General features: G+C 40.1%; 1 protein-coding gene across 1 annotated transcript in view; it reads left to right on the top strand.

The window, feature by feature from the left end:
* Positions 1-451: 451 nt before the first annotated feature.
* The window catches only part of ttll7 (tubulin tyrosine ligase-like family, member 7), a 63483-nt gene continuing 48599 nt past the window's right edge, over positions 452-15335 (top strand). Inside the window, exons 1-7 of the mRNA XM_040127717.1 lie at positions 452-476; positions 904-1035; positions 3055-3176; positions 6222-6289; positions 6637-6795; positions 10937-11153; positions 13313-13477. Coding sequence (XP_039983651.1) covers positions 452-476; positions 904-1035; positions 3055-3176; positions 6222-6289; positions 6637-6795; positions 10937-11153; positions 13313-13477 — 888 coding nt within the window. The remainder of the gene's footprint in view (positions 477-903; positions 1036-3054; positions 3177-6221; positions 6290-6636; positions 6796-10936; positions 11154-13312; positions 13478-15335) is intronic.

The raw sequence follows: 15335 nt of genomic DNA, 5'->3' as shown, positions 1-15335 counted from the left end.
ACTGTAGTCACCCACTGAGCAGTCAGCCTACTACTACTATTCTACACCTGTAAAAGATCTTTTTCCTTCTCCTCCACAGGCATTCCTGTCCATCCCTCTGTCCATCCCTTCCCTCCCTTTCTCCTCTTGGGGCTGTAAATAAAGTGGGGCTGTCTAGACCCTTGAGAGTCCCTTCCCCTCCCCGTCTTCCCCGCCACTGCTTTCCCCCTTTCAAACTCCCCTGCCCACTCAGACTCTGCTGCTGCTCTTTATGTTGCTGAAAGGCGCTGGGGAGATGCTCAGATGATCCACTGGGCCATCCTGAACCACATCATCCATACAGTTCAAGACAAAGAAGACTAACTATTTTGAGTGTGAGAGCCCTTGGAGGGTGCTGTGAGTATCCTGTGAGGCCTGCTCACCAAGCCTGGCAGAAAGCTTGGCTTGCCCCTTCACTACTCCAGCCCCTGAGATGCCCTCCCCTCCCAATGATGGAGGTGAGTAAGAGAAGTCCAACTCTCAAATCTCTCCGACTGACAGGGTAAAACTGTTAGATGGTTAGTTGGTTGGCATTTTTTGTACATACACTGTGGCATCCAAAAGCACACAGTGTATGTACCTGGCCTGGCCACTTGCTCATACATGTACCTGCCTGCCTCTTCATCTGTGCTATTCTGTCATGCATAGAGCCAAATACGCACTCACGCATGCAAAGGTAATGAGAAAGGGATCATGAGACATATAACTATACCAATCTAGAAGCCTTATTCATTTATACTCTAGCCCCATAAACAAACCCCACTAAATCCCCTGCAGAAATGAAAGAAATAAACCGGAGGACTCCGGCAACTCCTGCACCCATCAAGGACTGGAGCACAAGCTGTGACTGTATCTAGTTTTGTTGTATGCTGTCTCCTTCTCCAGAGGATCAAGGAGCGTCCCCCGTGAACAGGCCATCTGTGGGCTCCTACCAGAGCAGTGGCAAGCGGAAGGTGCATGCCAAAAAGAAAAAAGGCACTATCACCGCCAATGTCGCAGGCACCAAATATGAAATTGGTACGGTAACCTATCTCTGATGATGTTAAAATGCTTTTGAAATTGTACTAACAACAGCAATACATAAAAAAAATTCAATAAAGATTTTAGACATGATTAAAAACAGGTTTGACAACGTGCTAAAGCAGGCATATACACTGAAGATATGTCAGTCTACTAAGATAAATTATCTTTTGATCACGGTGTTTGTCTTAACTAAGAAGCCAGGTAGGATGAAAAGAGGCTTTCTGTGAGATGGGTGATGAAACCCTTTCATTGATGTACATTATCCTAGTATTGATTTTTTTTGCTGGAAGACAAGGGAGTAGCCTGAAACGGTTTTGCAGCAGTGTAAGTGGTTTTAGTTTCAGTTGCAGTATTAGTATCACTTCAGTCACTTCAGCTTTTTTCAGGATACTTCTTACGTAGACGTTTGGGAAGCACTATTAAGATTAACGAACACACAGTAAATGACAATTGGTCTTGTCCAGTAAGCTAAATTTATGTCAGATGTAGTGAGAGTGTGTTTAATACAAAGCCTCAGATTTCAAGCTTCTGTATTAGTATTTTGATTTTCTGAATGAAAATTTCATGTGAACAAGGCCAGCATTTTTGGTGGTCCTGCAGGTAAGATTAATGTACTGTGACACAGTACACACCACAAATTCAATCACAATGTTGTCTCAACAATAAAATCTAATTTGCTGTGGCAGATTGTTTGAAGGAGGTCGTTGTTATGTAATGTCTTAAATTAAACCGACTAGAGTTGCAGTCCAGTGAAACATTTCACGTGGAGACAGCTTGGCCTTGAATACATACATAAATCTTTATTGAGGTACTTTTACTTGGCAGTGACTTTTTTTTTTTTGAGAAAGGCCAACAGAGCTTAGTAAGCACTCCTCACATGCTATGTATATTGTGTGGCAGCAGAGCTCCCAGGGGTGAACTACAACCTATGAAACTAAGGAGTCAGCAGCAGTAAGTAGAAGTTAAGGGCTGCCGGGATCCTGTAGGTAGATGGGAGTCTAGCTGTGAGTCCGTTTTTCTAGCTGTGACGAGACCCTCTCAGTGGCCATTCTGAGGGTAGTGCAGGGCTATTTTGAAGGAAAATTAACACTAAGGGCCTGATGGATGTCTCACTTTTGCTGTTACTTTTTTTTTGCACCCGTCTTTTTTTGTTTCAGAATTTATAGTATTACAGGTAAAGGTCAAAGGTCAGGGAATATGGTGTTGGAAATTTGCTTTACACCCACTGAGAAGGGAATGTAAACTGTGGCACTAAGGATATCTGTTAAGTTAGATGTGTAAGAAAGGATTGATTATAGCTTTCTACTCAAAGTTCTTACTGGTAACTGTAAGCATAGGCCTGCTGTGATGTATACCCTCCCTGTTCCAGTTAGCAAAACACTGTTAGCCTCTACAGATGTTAACAGATGGATGAAGTCACATCGGAATCATCCTTTTCCCATTCAAGTGCCATCATGCAACATTAGGCAAGCCTTCTCCAGGTTTGTGAAGGCTTTCAAGAAATTAATTAATACCGTGTTTCGTTAGGGCATATGAATTTTTCATTACTCACTGAATAATGAATAGTTGTTGGATTAATGTCAAAATGGGCTTGCCACCTATCTCATACTATGGGGTTTCCAGTGGGATTTGAATGCATTACAGACAATTAATTTATCTTTTTGAAGAGAGGCATTACGATTGGATGCTTTGCAACCATTCCATGAATGTTAAATATTGCTGTGCACTTTGTGATCTATAATCTCCTGGACTCATTTCTCTCTTAATGTATGCAAAAACAGAATTTGAGCATAGCAGAATGTTTGAGTGAAACACTGATCTATAAAAGAAATATTTGATTTGGGGGTCTAAATCACAGCTTCCTTTTTTGCATCTATATCAGTAAGTTGCTTTGTCTTGATAAATATGGCTCTTTGGATTTTGTTTTCCTAAAATAAGTGTAAAAAGTTATCTAAATGACTGCGTTGCTCATTTTATTAATGGAATACAATCTAATGAGTGTTTTTCTGCTAGTTCGTATAGTCATCAATGAGATGGACTTTATCAAGACCCGGGATGATGACGAGACTGCCAACCTCATCTGGAATGACTCGGCCGTGCAGCACGAGAAAATCGCTGAGCTCAGGAATTATCAGGTATACTGCATTGCTATCATGTCAAGTCAGCACACATTGGTAAACTAGACGTTGGAGAAAAAAATCTAGATTTCAACCTTTACAGTGTGCTCCAGTAAAGCTGCTCAGTGGCAAACAGTCATAATCATTCTGATCGGCTCCCTTGTGAGCTCCCTGTAGATGTATGCAACTTTGGGAATTAAGAGTTATGAGGAACTCTTAATTCCCAAATTAAGAGTTCCTCATAACCTGAAAAAGATCATATGTGCTCAGCCCCCTTTACACTACAAACAGAATAACATGTAGTGTACATCAGTTATACGTAAGGCGAGGTAGAATTTTCTCCAAGGATTCCCTAAGAGAAAAGGTGAAAGAGATGAAACACTGCAGTGCACCAGAAGAGAGGGATATAACGGATAAAACAGACATGACATGTACTTTAACCCTCGTGTGCTTTGAGAATTTTATCTAAATACTTTGAGTCTTTGAGCACAAAGCATTCCTAGATATGGTAGGTTTTTACACTCTTGCAGAGAGAACAAAACACTAAACCACTGAGATGCAAGGCCTTCACGCAAGCCTATATAATACTTTTCACTAAAATATGATTAAATCTGAACATCAACAAAAGGTTTATTCACACTTTGTCAAAAATCAAATTGTATTGAGAGAATAGAAATACACCTTAAATTTATACCAGTTACCAGATATCCCGAACCTGTTCAGGCTCATTTGATCAAGATATAGTCCTTTTATTTGCTAGCACATGCAATGCTAATGTGGCATACACAATACGTGATATATGGACAATAAGCCCTCACATACACTGTTGGCTAACCTTAGCAGTGAACACATGTCACATGCTTGCAAATAGGTTTGTCAATGTTTAAGAATTTAAAACTTTTTTTTTTGTATTTGACACTTATATATGAAAATTTAAAAATGATCGTACTGAAGCCTATTAAAACAACACAATGCAGAGTTCCTTCTGCCAAGAAAAAACACCGGAGGACACTGGGTTATTGCACCAACAAAACTTCTAGTATATAAAAACATAAAAACAGAAAAGAACCATTTCAAGCTGTATGAACACTTGGATAAAAAATATTAACTCATGGTAATGAAGCTATGGGGGGGGTTCCTGAGTTGCAGATACTTAGTCAAGTAAAGTCGTTGATTTTATTTATATAGCCAAAATCACAAATCTCAAAGGGCTTAAAAAAACACAAACTAGAAAGAAACATTCACTCAATTATGTATAACTAAAAGTGATGAATGTGGAAATACCATGTCGCATGTTGTGTTTAGAAGTATTCAGAGGTGGGGGTATGGATCAAGACTAATGAAGGTAATTTGTATAATTCTTACTAACAGTCTTTGATAGAATAAATTAAAACATTATACAAAAAATATCATTTGTGCACATAGTTTATGGAAATGGAGCAGTTTCTGTCAAAACAGTGGATCAGGTTGCTGAGCCCGATGGACCTGATAATTTTTCTGTATAATATGGTATCTTTGTCTCCACCTGATGTGACACCCCACCTGGGGCATACTGGGTGTTGGTAAACTACCCTGCCTTACAATACTTTTTTTTATACCTGTCCCCAGTAGAAGTAAAATAATAGTTAAAGGGAAATATAAGAAAAAAAAGGGATGAGAGCAGTTGGTATATAGAGAAATTTGGGACAGATAGCGCTTAGGGAAGCACTGAAGATTCAGTTGAAATAAAGTAAATGTCAGAATAAAATGAAATAGAATATAAAGACAGGAAAAAAGTGAAGATGGACAGAAGACTCTGAATCTGCCCATCTGCTTTTCCTCAGACCCTGGGAGGTATGAGAGAGAATAGCAAATAGGAGAGAGGGGTGGACAGAGTGAGAGGGAGAGGGAACAACAGAGCATACACACATACAGATGGGAAGATTGGCAGGTAGACTGACAAGTTGTGAGCAGCAGGGGGCGGTGGGGCAGTTTTCAAATGTCACTAGTGATGTTGATAAGACAGGCCTAAACAACATGGGTTGCGCAGAGTTCTGTGTACTAGTCAGAGTAATCTTACCTCTGTTTGACCTCCCTGTCCTGCTGATTGAACTTGGCTGCTCCCCCTCTGCTCCAAGCATTAGCCATCCATCTTCCGGAGTGCTTATTTGATTAGACTGGGCATTAATGATCGATTAAGTCACAGACTAGTCAGAAAGAGTATGGGTTGTTAGGACAAGGGCAGCAAGAGTTCAGCTAAGTAGATTGAATATTACAAATACTATAACAGCTTAATGTGTAGCAGTGTGGCTAATGTTTCATATAGAATTGGTGATTTGCTGTCAATTGTTTTCACTCGCTCCCTTGCGTTGCTGTGGTGTTTCATGAGATAATTTCTCAGAAGAGAAGTAGAAGTCCCTTAACAATTGGTTTTGATTTCCCCTCACAAGCCACGTCGTCTCGCGGCATTGGCATAATTGTGCAATTCTTCCGAATCCCTAATTACGTCTGTCTCGTTTGGATAATAATCAAGGATTCCTTTTACACTCTGCGTTCTTGTTTTTTTCCTGTCTCTCCTCTCTCTTCCCCTTTTTTAATTTTTTCCTTTTTTCCTTGATGTACTGTGAGAGTTTGCTGTCAAGTTTCAGTTCATACAAGCCTAATTAACGCCCCTGTTCAGGCTCATTTGGTCAAAGAATACAGAAAATCCAGTTTTTCCTTTACCTCCCACCCCCCTTTCGACGCATTCAAAGCAGTTCATTCAACTGTCACTGCAGGAGTTTGTGATGCAGAACCAATTACCTCGGCCCCTCGGAGTTAAGATTGATCTTTTTTTTTTCCTTGCCTCTTCCCTCCCCAACCTTTAAAGTATTAAAAAAAACATGGTAAACTAAATAAGGGGTTGAGAAAGGTCTCAGTGTCACCTTTTTGTTTTGAGTCTGTAATTGGGCATAAATGTCAGGACATTGTAAGCTCACTTCAGGTTGGCGCTTTTAATGTGCTCATTTTTATGAAGGGGTGGTGGTGGAATTGAGTGGCGTAATGGCCCTAACAACATTATTATGTCTGCCTGTCCCTCTGCAGAGAATTAACCATTTCCCTGGCATGGGTGAAATCTGCCGGAAAGACTGCCTAGCAAGAAACATGTCCAAGTAAGTTTTCTGTATCTCTTAACACAGAAAATGAGAGTACTTTGGTTCAATTGCAGATGCACAAAAGCAAGAGCATGTCAAAGCTCAGTGTTTACCCAGCTGACACTCTAAGAACTTACAACTGGGTACTTGTAGCATTCCACCATTACAAGCTAAATAAAAGCCAAAAAAATAAAAGACACTGCTGTAAGAGCACAGAATGTGTCTTTACTGTCATAAAACAAAAAAATGCAAATTGTAATTTTAAAGGTATAAGACGTCAGATGATTTTAAAAGTAGAAAATGTGGATTTTGAGAAAGAAATACAATCACCTTATTCCCACACACACCCGTCCTTGTGTCTCTAGAATGATCAAGTGCCAGCCTCAAGAGTACAGCTTCATACCCAAAACCTGGATCTTCCCTGCTGAGTACACACAGTTCCAGAACTACGTCAAAGAGCTGCGCAGGAAACGCAAGCAGAAGACCTTTATTGTCAAACCTGCCAACGGAGCCATGGGTCACGGGTAGGTCAGAGTCTAGAAAGTTCCCTACAGCAATCTAACACACTGACTGTAAGACTGACAGGGTGGACCAGGGGAAAGGGAGAGAGTGACTGAAGGAGAGGATAGAAAGCAAGAGAGTGTGTGAGAGAAGGAGGAAATTAGCAGTAGAACAAATAGAGGACAAGCACAAAAAAACAAGGCAATAAGAGGTTTTTGACCCCGACATGGGTGTCTATGGAAATAGTATTATGGCTGGGACCAGATTGAGTATTTGAGCTGAGAGGGTGTGGTGAATCTCATTGTTGGCCTCATTGTCCTTGATGGTCACACTCTCTATAAATCAGAGGTTATCACTGCCAGTGGAGGACACACACACACGTGCACACGCACACGCACACATGCACGCACGCACACACACACACACACACACACACACACACACACACACACACACACACACACACACACACACACACACACACACACACACACACACAAACATGCATGGTCCCTGGCAGTTACTTTAGTTCATTCCCTGAAGGTCTCTGCATGTGATTATTGGATTCCTTTATGAGGCACCATCAGCAGAGACCAGTCTGACTCGAAAATGGACCATGATGGCTGCTGCAGGGTACTCTGTCTCTCAATAGCAACTCTTTATCAAAAGATGAGCAGGCTGTGGTACCTGAATGCATATTTAATAATTTCAGTCCCAAAGGGTAAGACCTTATCTCAGGTTGTGATGTCACATTTCTATTGGTATGTTTTCACTAACCTGAGAGTCGAAATTGTGAAGTATTTAGAGAATCAGCATCAAATCCTGTTTTTTTTTAACTGCATTCGTTGTGACATGGCATCTTTAGTCTCACATTGATCAGTTTATTAGGTACAACTGTAGATTCTAAACCCAGCCCTCAATGCATTTTTAGTGAGGCTTAAACTGTTTCATTTTTGTTGCCATGTCAGTGAAGTTATTCTTGATCCTCAGTGCTATATTTGGCATTATATTGAGAGGTGTTACCAGTATTCTGTCCCCCTAATGTGTGTGAATAGGGGTGGACAAAACATTACGAACTAATTCTCCAAATAGTTGAATTGACTCCCCTCTGACACAATGTCAACACAACTCAATATCATAAACTTGGGTTGGTATTGATTTTAAAGCTCCTTTGCTTTGAGAAGAGCCATTTGAGCTTGTTTGGTCTGGTCTGGCTTTTGGAGGTGTTCCAGGTACCACTGACTTGGAGGACACCTCAGGGCAGAGCCACAACACCCTGGTGGGTTTACATCTCCTTCACAGGAGGAGTTGATGGAAATTAGGAACTCCCCTGGGAAAAGAGGCATTTGTACTTCTCTGATCAGGATAAGTGACTCAAAAAATGGATGGATGCAACAATTCAGTTAATATATAAGAAGTGGTCAACAACACAAGTATCCTAAATTGTCTCTAAAATAACCCCTTTGATTGATTGTAATGTTATATGTATGAGCCGAACCAACTAATTTGGCACTCAAAACAGGATTATAATCAGATACAATTTGACCTATGTGGAGGTCAAGCCCGCATAGACAAGACTGAAATAAAGTGAAAACACCAAGTGGTTTCAAGTTCAACAATTCAAGTGTGGTTGGTTTTTACATATAATTATGTTTCAAAAGATAAAATGTAAACTAAAAGACTGTGAATGATTTGGCTGAAATACAGGGTCCTCAGAAAATTTTGTTTTGACATTGCACATTGCGTGTTGCTTACTTGAGCACTTCAGAATACGTTCTAACTGCTCAGATTGCAAAACATTTATTAAGTATTCTTTTTGACTTCTTATTCTTTGAAAATGTGATACTTGATGTGCAAGAAATACTTTGGCGTGCATTCATCACTGGCACCAATAGGTGGAGATATTGAAGTTCAAATGGCTCATTGTACTTCACTTCTTTCACTTATTCTCTTTGTCCTTTCTGGTATATTGCGAGCATTTATTATAAATCTGTGCTGCACTAAGCCCTTATTTATTAAAGAATAAAAGGCAGCAAAGGCTGAATTTTTGTAATACATTAAGAATATGAAAGATGATGAGTTTAGCTCGACCACTCAACGGTGGGCGGCTCACAAGATTAGATTTTTCTCTATTTTTTTGCATGGTGTGACACGGCAGGAAATTAAGTTATATCTACCCCCTGTAATTTATTTTTCCGTCGGCCAACTAAATGAAGTTATTGTTTGTGTCTGAAGCGCAGCTTGTTATAAGGGAAACAAAATAAAAGCTTGTGTGGGGCTTAAAAAGGCGAGATCCCCTCCGGTGCCAAATTAAATAGGCAGGGGAGAGTGGGCCGTGATTATCTGACACCCCAGCTCATCAATCATGTCTTCTACTCCTCAGCTACTCCTCCTCGACTAACTAACACTGTTAACCCTGTCCTCATCATTCAGCTTGCCAGTTAGGAGGGCCCCTCACATCGTCAGTCAGGCTCCCATCAAATTCTCTCTGTTCTTTTCTGTTCAACAGCGGTGATAAGCAGCCCAGTGAAGTGCTCATCTATAATACAGCAGTGTTTTAGTTTGTGGGAACAAGTGGTGATTGATAAACCCAAAGTAACAACAACACTACACTAAGGCAGATCTACAAGCTGGGAAGGTTTTTGTCAAGCCTCTGAAAGGAGGAATGCTAAACCTAGACTTTATTTCATCAATTAAGCCTCCTTAGAAGCTCATTAACAATGTTCTAGTGTTTTCGCTTCATAACAGTTAATTGAGCAGGTGAATTCTTTGGTTAAATTACAATAACACAATCTGGACAATTACCAAGATACTGTATGTTCTGGCTTTGACTACAGAAACCACCGAGCAGAACAATGGTTGCCCTCTGGTGGCTTGGTGCCATGATATCTTAATACCTCAAACTGTACTTTTTAAACAATCATGTCTTCACATCTTTGCCAAATAATGTGTATGTATGTGTGTGTGTTGTGCCTGCTTGCCTGTGTATAATGGAACCTTCCAGGCTGTGCATGTAACCAATTTAGCCCAAGTCTGCTTTAACTATGAGTGATGGTGATATGGGTCAGTCACATTGCTTGTACATAGTGGGAGATTGTTTAAAAAAGACCCCTCACCCTCCCTGCACACATTCACACACCCACACACATACGGACAGATATACACACTTCCCATACACAAAGTTTTGAAAATATGTTCCATCACCCTCGTGTGCACAGCCACATGGATGCACACAAACTAAAAAACGAATTCGTAAGTCCAGCTAGCAATGGTCTGCATACTACAAGACCTGAGTGCAACTGACATGAGACCAAAGCAAATTAATTAGAGTGAAGGTTGAAATGGAGCACAGTGTCTGCTCCTGTTAACCTGCCCAAAGCTGAAAAACCCTGTTATAGCATTGGATGCACTATGCCAGAGAGAGTGGAGTTCTCCAGATGCTCAGACAAACCAGCATTTGTGTTGTACCTGTCTGTTTTTGTACATTTATTTTTTAGCCGTTTTATTTAGAAGACCAGGTAATGAACAGAGTAAAGAAACATTTCGAATGTTCAATCGCCCACAGAGCCAAACAGCTTGTCCTGCTCAAACTAGACCTGAGGCATGCTGAGTGCACTCATTTACATATGTTTTCAGTGAAGGTTCTTTTGCACTGGAAGATCACATGAATACCAGCAAGGTACCATGGCTCTGACCCTTTCACTCCTAATGGCTAAATGTCTTTAATGTGAGGTAAAAATCATTCCATGCACATTAAGTACATATCTTCTCCCTCTGATTGCATCTATTACTCCTGTAGATTATTATGGTTATTATCCATTACTTTAAAAACAAAAGAAGGGAAAGTTAATCTTACATGTGAAGATTGAAATTATTGGCAGAATAGGCAAATGTGGCACCCCAGAAATATGTCTTTTCCAGAACCTTTCCAGATGGTACTGTGTTGAAACCCATAAAATCTGTGTACTGTTTGGCTCAATTTTTTTTGCTTCCGCACATATATAAGACAGTTCCAATGTCATCAGTCATGTTCATGGTTCCTATTATGCTCCCATCTATCATTTTTTCAATTATCTTCTTTGTCTTTACTATGCCATTTTTATTATGCTGCTGAAGACACCCCAATTTCCCCCCTGAGGATTAATAAAGTTTCTGTCTATCAAGGATCTCGCTTATCCGTAACTGTGAGAAGTTGCCAGCCCAGGAGCACTTTATCGTTCAGGAGTACCTGGACAAGCCCTTCCTGATGGAGGGATACAAGTTTGACCTGCGCATCTACATCCTTGTCACATCCTGCGACCCCCTTCGTATTTTCCTCTACAATGACGGCCTGGTTCGCATGGGCACAGAGAAGTACCATGCACCCAGTGAGGCCAACCTGGTGAGTCACAAACAATAATACCACTATTAATAATGATAATGATGTACTTTTTATGTTTAGGATTTTTCAAAGCAAAGCTATAAAGTGCTTCACAGAGGTTGCACATAGACTTTGTAACTAATAACAGCACATGCATCTTTATCTGTGTGCCATCTTTGCATAAGGCCGGTTTGATAAGTTGTAGACAATGTGCACACAACTGTTCATGGATTTATATTAGAAAGTACATGCAGTACCTATTGTGTGGCCAATCAGGTGAGTCAGAAATGCACTACAGACAGATTGTAGAAGTAGATTCACAGAACAATGTATCTGCCGTGCACTGCCGTGAACTGTAGCCATGCTCTCTTGCAACTCAGCATAATGAAATTAGACACACAAACAGACAGGAGGACAGAGGCTAGGAAACACAGCGTAATCTCTGTACGATAACAAAAACATACATGTACTTAAATACTGTACACAGTTAGACAACTCATATTGTTCACACACACACACACACACACACACACACACACACACACACACACACACACACACACACACACACACACACACACACACACACACACAGACAGAATGTTCACACAGCTGAGTGTAAATGTCCACGTTCCAGATGTGTCTTGTAATATCAAGCCGCTCGTATTTGCCTTGAGGTTCTGCACCTGCTGAAGCACAGTCTGTTGCTGATGATGGGATGTATATGCACAAACACACACACAGCTTTCTATCAAGCATGACGTTTATCTAAAATATGAACACACACGAACACGTAGACATGCTGGACCTCTCCTGTGACACAAGGTTGTATTGTCTTACCCAGTCTGTGACACATGATGGAGTGAGTCATGCCATGGAGATGGATGTTCAATCCCACAGAGACTGGCTCCCAGACAGCCATCAGGGCTGGAGTGGCCTGCGGTCACGGTGTTATTACCTTGTAGGCTAAGGACAAGGATGTATTGTCTTCAGCTGTGAGGGAAAGTGTTTAAAAAGAGGAAAACAACAGGGTTATACAATGGCTAGTAATAGTCAGCCGATTAATGACACATTTTAGCCATACATTGTGGGAACTATGGGGCACTATGGCTCGGACTCCTCTTACCATTGAATGCTTGAGATTTTGATGGTCTGTGATTAAATTGTTCCGCTGTTGATCATTTGCTCTCGTAAGAACATCACCTAAGAAACATTTTTAAAATACAGCATTGACTATTTCCATATAGTGAGCTGCCTTTACCTTTTTTTACTGCACAATTTCTTACCATCTTTAGTTGTTGCCAAGGGACTAGTGTGTTTTGTTTTTGTTTCTTCCCCTATTCTTGTCCACCCATATTACTTTGGAGAAAATGTTTTATATTACATTGTGGGTAAGTGCCTCTGTGGGGATAAAAGCATGAACACCCCTGGGGATTTTTTTTGCTGTGATGATTATAATCACTGACAAAGGCATAATTACACGAAAAGAGGACCGTCACAGGTACCATAGCCATTTAAGTGTAATATACAGTATGTACACCATGTATTAAAACAAAATTGAATTCTATTTACTATTGCACTACCATTCCCTTTACTTCAGTGGCATTATTTGTAGCTATTAGTATTAGATTGTTATTGTACAGGACAACTCTCAGGTGTGAGTAAATCTAACTAAGATTAGGAAGGAGGTGAAGAAGAACTTATTTTTTTCATCAGCTCACTAAATAAAGGAATTCAGGGCAAAGAAGAACATAATTGTTATGCAACAACAAACAAAACATGCCATCTGGTACAAATACGATCCGCTGTTGCTTTGACAATAGATTTTTAATGTCTTCAGATTTAGAAATATAGAAAAATGTTACCACAGACCTTTGACTCAGTAATCCACCACATTTGGTAAAATTGTCATTAGATGTGCTGTATTTTTCAGTATTAAAGAAAAGGACAAGGCTTGTTTTGTTATCATTTAGATCATGCTAGTAATTTTAAGTGTAGTACATTCAGCATCTAAAATCTTGCCTGTTTTTCTCAGATCTGTGTTGCTATGTAAGAGATTCCCCATGAAGTTGTTGTACTGCTTTCATAATGAATAAATCTAGAAATTATTGTTGATGTCAACATGCATACTTAAATGGCTAATGTGTAAAAGTCCTCCTACTTCCCTTCTGTCTCCACAGAGCCAGCTCTACATGCATCTGACCAACTACTCAGTCAACAAACACAATGAGAACTTCGAGCGAGATGAGACAGTGGACAAAGGCAGCAAGAGGTCCATCAGTTGGTTCACTGAGTTCCTCCGCACAAATGACTACGACGTGGCGAAGTTCTGGGGAGACGTTTCTGTACGTGGGTAGTGTACCCAAACAGACACAAACACAGATATACAGTTGCAATCAGACATATTGCGGCGGATGTGTGCTTCTACAAAAGCAAGGATGTGCGGTATGATAACAAAACACACCGCAAATGCAAACAACACATGCATACATCCGTAAGTGTAATCTTTAAGCGTACACTCATATATACACATGCTGCTCCTACTAACCAACACAAGTTGCACACAATACACAAGTGGAACAACAAAGGGTCAATATAATTTGTTATGACAGTAATTCAGTGAGCTTCAGAGCTTTGTTTAACTCTAGGGAGAGCTCAGTGAAAACATCATTCCCGAAGGGTGAACTCTCCCTCTCTGGCACTATTCTCAGCTCATCCAAACACCTTTACTTTGTTCATTTTCTTCCATCAGTGTCTGTTTGGAAGATTTCTTTCTGTTACTACTATTTTAGTTACTACTTCCTTTTCTATCCATTGTTTAGCCCTGGTTCTGTTTCTGTTCTTGGCTGTGTATGTTCTTTGCTATTTGCTATTCTTCTTGACCTTGACTCCTCGTCCCTCTGTTCAGTCATTTGGGCTGTATGGTCCGTCAGTGATTCTTCTCTGTTTTACTGTCTGCTCTCATGCTACCAGCATTCAACCTTAAAATCAAATCCCATTGGCTATCACCCTATTCACAAGGCCATCTTTTATTTCTTCTCTCCATCAGCCTTAACTTTCCTTTGTGTTAATGTTGAAGAAAGTGGATTTTGAGACTACAGTAGGTATTGCGGCCAGTGCTTTGCTTGTTTGGCAAAGTTCCTGTTCTTGGTAAAGTTTCTTCTTCTTTATTCTTCTCTCTTAACCATCTTGTGTAATCTCTCTATGTGCTCCATTTCGTCAAAGCACTAAAGTTTCTCTTTATCGGTTCCACTTTCTTTTCTTCACTTCTGTTTCTTTCTCTCTCATCTTTGTTGTCAGTGGCAAATCAAAGTGTCACCCTTTGACTCAGCCAGACCATCCTCCTCTTCTCTTGGTTTCTTGCCTTTTTTTCCCCTACGCTTTCTTCAGAAGTTGCACCACTTTGGTGTTAGTGCTGTCCATTCACACTCACATACTGTGCTTTGTTTCAACTCTGTATTTATGCTCTCTGCTCAATCTCCTCTCTCCTTCTCTTTTTATCTCTCCTCTTAAATTTTACTACTGTACAGGCCTAGCAGGTTGCTCTGACTCCTTCCGCTAACAGTCATGGTCAGGGAGTCAGAGAGTTTGTTTGCCAAAAGATTGTCTGTGGGGGTTAAGATCATTGTGTATATGTTTTTTTTTCTTGTGAAACGCTGGAATCTCTTTCATATTGAGGTAATTTTAATGTGCTGTATGGGGCAGAGTGTCCAAAAATTGGCCAGCAAAGCTGCAGCTTTTTATGTGGATGTAGAGCAGTGTCTGACTAAAAATGGGCTATTTATGGATTTTATATTTGCTAATAACCCCACATAAACACACACAGAGTGGCACAAAATTTCCACAGCAATTTTAGCTTTTATTTTAGATTTTTATATAAAGATATGTTTAATCCTATGCATAATTTCAATAGGTTTTCTTTGAGAATTATGAAGGAATTCTTTGTATTTAGTCAGTACAATAAAATAGTTACACTTTGTCCACTCAGGTGGTACCGTTACAGTGACAATAATGCTCCTTTATTGATCTCTTAGGTCTGTTGATTTTTGTTGGGCACTGTAAAACAATAAAAGTTACCTTTTCTAGGCCACTTTGAAAAATGAAAATTCCCAAGTTGTCCTACAGGAGAAATAGATAGCCATTTAAAATACAGAGTTTTAAGGGTTTCAGAAAAGAGTTCTTGTCCTATGTTTTAATTGACAG

Source organism: Xiphias gladius, chromosome 6, assembly GCF_016859285.1.
Source record: "Xiphias gladius isolate SHS-SW01 ecotype Sanya breed wild chromosome 6, ASM1685928v1, whole genome shotgun sequence".
NCBI classification, from domain to species: domain Eukaryota; kingdom Metazoa; phylum Chordata; class Actinopteri; order Istiophoriformes; family Xiphiidae; genus Xiphias; species Xiphias gladius.
The sequence above is the reverse complement of the archived record's forward strand: the minus strand, read 5'-3'. Positions and strand labels throughout refer to the sequence as shown.